We start from the raw sequence: 9,255 nt of genomic DNA, 5'->3' as shown, positions 1-9,255 counted from the left end.
TTTTTAAATTTATTACGTAACTTAAGTTAATTATTTATTCCTAGCCGTGCCGTTTTAATTATATAAACCTAGCTATTTAATTCGTATTATCCGCCTAGTACTGTCGTTGTTAGTTAGTCTTATATCTTTCCTTTAATAACCGTTATTATATCCCTAGCGGGTAGTTTCGTTATTATTAATAAGTTATAATTATTAACTAAGTAAAGCTAGCTTATATTAAGTCTCGTATATATTTCGAGGTATTATAAAGCCGTGTTATAAGTAGGTTTAAATTATATAATTAAGCTAATCTATAATATTATTTCCCCCCCTTTTATTTATTTTATTTTTAAAGTAGTTAATTATTATAAATATTATATTTTATTATCTATTTATTAATAAATTCCCTCTTTTTTATTTTTATTATAATATATATTTATTATAATAAATCGTATTAAAAAACGCCGTATATAAAAATTACGCGTCGTAATATTATTTTAAGCTTAATTTTTTAATAATCGATTATTATGTTCTTTTATTTTTATTACAAGTTCCGAGGTTTTAAAACTTATAAAATCTCGTTATTAAACTTTTTTCTTTATAACTTATATATTAAATATAATTAATCGCGATATAAAGTATAGGGTTTCTCTATTATTTAATTAAAAGTTATAAGGGATAATTATTTAAAATTAAAAAAGGATTTAAACGCGGCAAAAAAAGAGTTAAAGCGATATTACGACCTGACCTAATTATGCGGCTAGACCCACCTTCGGCACGGATATACTATACCTTAAGGCGTTTACGAGAACTAGTACTAGGACTTACCCCACCGGTTAGTATTAATAAACCTACCTATAATAATAAGCTTTATTATACCGCCATAACACCACGATAACTAATATTACGATAATAGTATAATAAGACTATTTAGCTATAAATAAATAAGTATAAACAAAATTATATAAACAGCTAAAAAGTAAGTTACGTAATAATAAAATTAAACATAGCTTAATAAGATAATATTAAATAGCTTAATTATAATTAATAAAGATTACTAAGCGAACGCGATTAATAAAAAAAGGATTAAATATATAATAACGGATATTTCTTATATATTTTATATAAACACTCTTTATTTTAATAATTAATTTAAATATTAATCTTAACTTATTAATAAAGTAAATAGCCTTAACGGCCCTATTATGTAAATATTTTCGCCTAACCCCTTATTATTAAATTACGACCCGGCTATTATATATTATATCGATAGAAGCGTTACTTTTATCGCACGTTTAAATACTCTCTCGTATTATTAATATAAACCCTAGTACGTTTAGGTTTCTTTTAAAACCTAGATAGCGTTTATTATAAGCGAGTTATTACGAATGTTTATTTAGTTTAAACATAAAAGAAACTATAGATTAATAAAATAATAAATATAATTCGGCGCGAGATCTCTTCGGTAAAAGAATTAAAGCGTGTCGAGCGTGAGGCGGAGGAGGAGGCTCGTTAAGAGGCGGCGGAGTAAGCCGGCTTCGAGGGCTACTTTTATTCTTTCGTTAGACTTCTTTTTTAATAAAAACGAGGTCTATTTTAACGTTTTATTAAAACTGTTTTTATTAATTAAGTTCGAGCTTATTCTTCTTTAAACGTTTAGAGTTTTTTTTAGCGATATTTTTTAATAAGTACTTTTTTTTACTAAAGGAAGTATTAAAAGCTTTGTTTTATTTTTCGTTTATTAATAATCCTTTTAATTTTATACTCGTATTAATTTATGTTAACTTTTAATTATATACTAATCGAGGTTTTTTTTTAACCGTTAATATAAATAGTAAAAGATAGAATATAAAATAACTTCGTATTATTTTAAATAATAATAATTAGTAATTAGTTTTTAAAATAATTTTTATAATTTTAAATAGTTTATTATTTAGTTATTTAGCTTTAATATTTCGCCGTAAAAAGTAAACTTTTTTTCCTTTTTTTAAAGGTTAATCCTTTTAACTTTACTTAATCGGCGTATTTCTTTATTTATTTCTTAAAAACCATAAGGTTTTATTATAATATTATTTATAATTCTTTTAATTTTTTAATTTATATAATTACGATAAGATTTAAATTATTCTTAAAGGTTTTTTAATATTTGTTAAATTATATTCGTAGTTCGTTTAATATAGTAAAATACGCGTAGCTTTATTATTCGTATTATTATAAGCGAACTACGCTATAAATAATAATAAGATTTAATTATTTTATTTATACTTAATATAATAGCGTAGGTATTATTTTAATGTTTAAGTTATTCGTTTAATTTATTCGTTTATTTAAAGGTAGTAAGCTATAAATAACTTTTAAACCTTAGCGGTAAATAGTTTATCTCGGTGGAAGATAATCGTTTTTAATAGCCCGTGTTAATTAATAATAATACGAAGAAACGTGTAACTTAAGTCGCTAACATTATTAATTCCTTATATAATAAGAAATAAGTATATTTTATAAGTTTATCCGTAATTATTAAAATATTATCGTAATTAATTTTAATTAAAGGTTTTTTAAATAAAGGTAGCATAATAATAAAGTTAAGTACGATTATTTTCTATATTTTATTTAACGATAGAATTAATTATAATTTTTTATAAAGTTTATTTTAACGGCCTTAATTTTATTATAAAATTTACATTCGTTAATCATTTTAGTTACGATTAATTTTAAGTTCTTATAATTAAATTATTTAATAATTTATTTTTAAGTTTTTAATACTTTTTAATACTTATACGCGAGGTATTTATAGAAGTTTTTAATAAATTCGTTTTAATATTTTTTAAAGATATTAATCTTATTATAATAATAAAAGAGGCTGTCTTTTTTATATAAGTAGTCTTATACTTAGTTAATAAAGTCGAGGCTATTATTCGCTCTTCGAAACTTTTAAGTCTATTTTTCGTAAAATTATACTTTATACGTAGCTCGAATATATCGTAATAATGTTAAGTTTATTACAGTGCGTTTAAACTAACCACTACGTTATAAAATAAAAGCTTCGGAAATAACTAAACGGTTATTTCTATCTAATTTTACGCCTTAAGTACTACCCCGTAGGGGGTAACCCGTTAATCGTAATATTATACCTTTTCTCTAAGGGTATACCTTTATACCTAAGTCGATAAACTTTTAATAACCGTATGATTTATTTAAGCTCGGTATAAAAAAACTTTAAAACTTTTATATAAAAAATTAATCCGTATAAAGCCTTGCTTATTTATTAGCGATTTTATTTAAATAATTAAAAAGAGCTCTTATTTAATAAGTATAAAAATCGAATTTATATTTCTGATTTAATAAATTAATTATTACGTTATAAATAAAAATTTTAAAAATAACTAAACGGTTATTTTTATCTAATTCTACGCCTTAAGTGCTACCCCCGCGGGGACTAACCCGCCGATCGTAATAACTAGCCTTAGTATTTAATATTCTAGTTCGTTAAGTAGCTTAAAGGTTTATTAAATTCGTTAAGGCTTGAGGCTATTTTACGGGTTTTAGTTATAATAAGGGTTTTTTATTAAGTATATATTTATACGTTTTAAAAGTATTAAATACTTTTTTTAAAACGTTTATAAGCTCGCTATTTATTTAAATGTGTTCGAAGTATTAATTTTTAAAATACTTTTTTTAGTTTTATTCTTTTAAGTAATATTATTATAACTACCGTAAATTTTCGTATTTTAATAAGTACGTTCGCTATTTATTTAATATAAACGTTTAAAAAGTTTTAATTATATAATTAAAGTATAGATACGAAATAAATTATTTATTAATACGTTAAAAAATTATTTATTCTCGAGTTTTTATATAAAGTATTCTATATAAATATCGTATATATATAATATTTATAATAGAGTAAAATATACGTTATTTATAAGTGAGATATAAAAGCTATCGCTTACGGCTTAATTTTTTTAAGTTTAATCGAACCTTATTATAATAAGTATTTAATATAAACGTTTTAAATTTAAATAAAAAATATTCGAGATAATTATTTATTTATTAACTTTTAAGTTTTAAAGCTTAATAATTTCGTTTATAAGCTTATTTACTAATATATTTATTAATTGTTTATAGTTAATAAGTTATTTTTATTAATTAATCGTTAAAATCGTTATATATCGAGGTAAGTTTTTTATATATTATTATAATGTTTCGGTTATAGCCTCTTTTAATTTTAAAAGTTTTAAAGAATTATCTTGTTTTTTTTATCCGCTAAGTACGCGGTATACTTATTATTATAATAAGCTATTTAAAATAAGCTATTATAACTAGTCGTAGCGTTACTTCTTTTAATAGCTATTATAAAGGTGCCCTCACTCGAGTAATATTAATTCATCGTTTTTTAAAGATTAATATTTTCACGCATAATACTTTTATTTTTAATAATTATACTAAGTAATGTTTTTTTTATTATATATATTATATTTAATAATATTAAAGTTTATAAGTCCGCTATAATAATTATTATAGCAGGGCTAAGAAATCGCGGCCTAAGTCACGGACAGTTAATTATGTGACATAGAGGGTTATAATATTAGTTTCGCGATTCGTTTCGATGTACGATAGATTAATAATAAACATATACTCTTTAATATGCACTTAGACGTTCGTTTCGTCACTCCTACGATGTTTTCCCCCTAGAAAGAAGGCCGCGTGCAAGCAGCCTAATAAGGGGCCAATCCTGCGAGTGCCGACCGCAGTTTATAGCAGTACGGATTTTATGTTTTTATTATATATAATAATATCTCTAAGCTATGTTTTATTATATTAATATAAGCGTTTCGTATTAATTTTAACTCGATTATTTTATTATTATAAATTATTTTACTTTTCGCGGCGGCGTTTATATAAGCGCGTATTTATTTTAATAATAAGCTTTATATATATGAAAAGACTAAGGGTATTAAACCGGCTAAACTCGTTTTTAACTTCTTTTTTAACTCTTAATAATATATTATAATTTTCGTAATTTTTATATAGTTTAAATAGGCTATAATACGTTAAAATTTAAAGGTATAAAAAGCGACTAATTTTTATTTTATTTAAAAGTTCTAAGTTCTCGCTCTACTTATCGTTTTTTATTAAGGTTTTAAAAAAGCGATTTAAAGGCGTCCTTAAAGCCGTTATAACTTTCGAAAATCCGTTATACTTTTACTCGATATAGCTTCATTTATTAGTCGTTTTTTATAAGTTCGTTTAAGTAAAGTTTAAACTAAGCGAGCGCTTAAAAAAACGAAGCGGCGTGGACGACTTACTACGTAACGTTTTAAAATATTTTTTTATAAAACCGTTCATAGGTTTTAATTTAAATAAAGAATTTTCGAAAATTCTCGCTCGTCTCGTCGAAAGGTATTAACGTATTAATTTTTATCCCTTTTTAAGTATAATAGGGGTTTAAATAATATTAATAGCGATACGAAAAAGGCGTACTTCTTCGTATAACTTATTATTATTATAAAATATTTATTCGGGTATTTATTTCATTAAGAGCTCGTTACGCTCTTTTTAAAATTTAACGTTGTAGTATTAATAATTAACGTTCTTTTATTCGAAGTATTTAATATATTTAGCTAGCTTTTATTAAATAAAGCCGTTATTATTATTATTATTATTAACTTTTATAGCGGTGTCTCGTTAAAGGCGCCGAGGGTAGTAATAAAGGTCTTTTTTTATTAAATAAAGTAATTAAGTTTAAATATAAATATAGTTCTTATAAAGCTATTATTTAAAGGTTTAAATAATAACTTATAAGAATAAAAGTAATTAGAATATTGTAGATATTATTTAATTTTAAGAAAAACTTAATAAAAAATATTTAAACGTATAATAATAAAAATAATCGAGCGAAAACATTAATATAATAAAATTATTAAAACTATTTTCTTTATTAATAAATTAAATTAATATTTAAATTAATATTTAAATTAATTATTAAAATAAAAAGTGTTTATATGAAATAGATAAGGAATATTCATTATTATATATCTCTTTTCTTTTTTATTAATTTAAAGATTTATCGAATTTATTTAAATTCTTTAAATCCTTCCTCGTTTTAAATCTATAGATCTCTTTTAAATCTTTAAACATTACGTAACTTAAATTAATGATTTATTTCTAGCCGTATTATTTTAGTTATTTAAACTTAGCTATTTAGTTTATACTAGCTGGTTAGTATTATCGTCGTTGATTAATCTAATATCTTTTTTTTAATAACCGTTATTATATCCTCGACGGGTAGGTCCGTTATTATTAGTAGGTTATAAGCGTTAATTAAATAAAGCTAGCTTATTTAAAATTTATATATATTTTAATATATTATAAAGCCGTGTCGAAAGTAGGTTTAAGTCGTGTAGTTAAGCTAAGTTATAATAAAAATATATTTAATTAAAGGCGTATTATAACACTTTAATAACGCGTTAATAATATTAATTAAACTTATTAATAACGTATAATTAAATCGTTATACGTTTTAAAACTATTTATTAAACTTTAACTTTAAAGTTTAAATAATAATAAATAATACGAAATTAATTAAAATTAATAACATAAAAAAAATAAACTCATTTATAATTTATTTAATTAAAAGGCGCTAAAAGTATAGTTTATTAAAAGAATTATAAATCTTATATATTATTATTATATTATCGCGATTATTATAGATTAAGTTTATAATATTACGACTTAACTTAACCATGCTATCAAGGCCCACTTACGGCACGGCCCTACGATGACCCGAGGCATGTACGAAACCCAGCATCAGCGCTTACGACCCACCAGCGATGACGGATCTACCTATCGAGGGCATAACGACAGTCATTAAAAAGAGACCCAAGACAAGCAAGTGACGGACAAACAGATCTAGACAGACAGATCTGTACAGGCAGATCTAGACAGACAGACCCGGACAGACAGGCCAGACTGAGACGACCGACCTTGGTCACGTGACGATAAGATACGAGACGCAGCTTAGAAGGGAAGCCTTGAGCAGCTCAGCGCTGCTTAGACAAGTAATACTGATTATAATTAATTAAGCTTAATAATGCTTATACGATTACTACTAAGTAATAGTGAATAGAACCACTATTAAAGAAGGAGAGATTAAATATATAACGATATATAATTCTTTACGTATTTTATATAAATACTCTTTTATCATAGTACGTGTGGACTAACTACTACGCTATAAAGCTAAAAGCTTCGAAAATAACTAGACAGGTTATTTCTGTCTAATTCTATATTATAAGCGTTACCCCGCACGGGAAAAACAACCGTCGGCCGTAATACTATACCTACTCTTTAAAAGTATACCCTTATGCCCTAGGGTGACAAGTCTTAGGCGTATATAATTTAAGCTAAGTATAGAGAAACCCTAAGGCTTTTATATAAGGGACGTATAAGGCCCTACCCGCTTACTAGCGATCTTACCTAGGTAGCTAGAGAGAGCCCCTGTCCGGCAAATATAAGAATCGAACCTACGTCTCTTATTTAGCAGGTTTATTTAACTATTATATTATAGTACGTATAGATTAATTATTACGCTATAAAGTTAAAAACTTCGGAAATAATTAAACAAGTTATTTTTATTTAATTCTATACTATAAGCGTTACCTCGTACGAGAAATAACCGTCGGCCGTAATATCTTTACTTTAATAATTAATTTAAGTATTAATCTTAATTTATTAATAAAATAAACAGCTTTAACGAATTTATTATATAAATACCTTTACTCGCTAACCCCTTTATTATTACGTTACGAACTTAGCTATTATATATTATATTAATAAAAGCGGACTTTTATCGCACGTTTAAATACTCTCTCGTATTATAATAGCGGCGTTAATAATAAATTTATTAAAATAATTAATTAAAAAAGGTAATAAAAACGAAATAAAAAACGCTTTATTTATTACTTAAAATACTATTAAAAATAATGTTTTATCTTAAAAGTATTTTTTAACTTATTTATATTAAATTATAATACTATTAAAAATAATATTTTATCTTAAAAGTATTTTTTAACTTATTTATATTAAATTATAATATTTAAACTAGTTTTTTAACTTTTACTAATTTTAAATAAAATATTAAAAAACATTATTATTATAATATGTTTAAACTAACCACTGCGCTATAAAGTAAAAGCTTCGGAAATAACTAGACGATTATTTTTATTTAATTTTACGCCTTAAGTACTACCCCCGTGAGGGATTAACTCGCCGATCGTAATAATTATAAAATATATTAATTAAAGGCTTTAAAATATATTAGAAATTAAAGATATTTTAGCTTAATATTAATCGTAAATTAATTATATTAACCGGTTAATAACTACTTAAATCGTTTAGTTAATTTATAATACTTTTTAATAAGTCGTGGTTAGTTGATTAATATAAGGGTGTTGGTTGGTTAGTTAAAATATTAGTTGGAATGGTTGGTTAAAAGGTAACACTGGCCCCGGAACATAACCACGGTCGGCCGTTCAGCGGCCATGGCAAGTACAACCGATTGATTAGTATCGTCGACTAGTAACTACTAAATAAGGAAAAACAGGCAAGAGCGGCCAAGAGAAGTCGCGATTTAAGGAGTTTCGTGCCTTGATGAGAGTAGCTAAGTTAGGTCGGCTCGCGGGTGCCGGAAGCAAAGATGCTAAGGGGTTGCGTTCTCTTATGGCACGTGACGAAAGCTTATCATTCAATTCACCTCCTTACTTCCTAATTGAAGCTGAGGTACCTAGGTTGCTGGCCGGCTTCTGATCAATGACGGTCAACAAATGTCATCTTGACGAATACATAGATGCCCCCCCATGCGATTCAGCAGCCGCCAATACCAAACGGTTCATGTTTTCAACGAGGTCTGGGATATCGTCAAGGAGCACTTTCCCAACGCTGTCGAGAATGGCACGTTTACCCAGGGCACTCAGGAGACTATTCCCGTTGATTGAGACGCTCACCAGACCGAACTGGACTTCGGATTCAAGTTTAAGACTTGGGACGAGATGGCTGCTGATGTTGCCGGTCAGTACCTTGAACTGTTGGGCAAGGAAAAGGAGCAGGCCAGCGTCCCTTGAGCTATGCGATAGATTGGGTGCCGGCGTCTTCCTCGCATACGATATGTGTGAGCCGTTTAGCCAGAAGACGATGAGACTAGGTACTGAGTTATCCTAGTGCCCATATTGCCCTTAATGGCCCTAGACAGTATTGTACATGAAGGGGGGTCGGGAAGGC

General features: G+C 26.2%; 1 protein-coding gene across 1 annotated transcript; it reads left to right on the top strand.

The window, feature by feature from the left end:
• Positions 1–8,834: 8,834 nt before the first annotated feature.
• On the top strand, positions 8,835–9,098 carry PG994_008532 (uncharacterized protein; the record flags this gene model as incomplete). Its single annotated transcript, XM_066859941.1, has 2 exons — positions 8,835–8,963; positions 8,985–9,098. The coding sequence occupies 2 exons, from the start codon at positions 8,835–8,837 to the stop codon at positions 9,096–9,098; spliced, it is 243 nt and encodes an 80-aa protein (XP_066713530.1).
• Between the last annotated feature and the right edge of the window lie 157 nt (positions 9,099–9,255).

This window comes from Apiospora phragmitis (assembly GCF_038363925.1).
Source record: "Apiospora phragmitis strain CBS 135458 chromosome Unknown utg000008l:1.0-3514335.0:1.0-3519231.0, whole genome shotgun sequence".
NCBI classification, from domain to species: domain Eukaryota; kingdom Fungi; phylum Ascomycota; class Sordariomycetes; order Amphisphaeriales; family Apiosporaceae; genus Apiospora; species Apiospora phragmitis.
The sequence above is the reverse complement of the archived record's forward strand: the minus strand, read 5'-3'. Positions and strand labels throughout refer to the sequence as shown.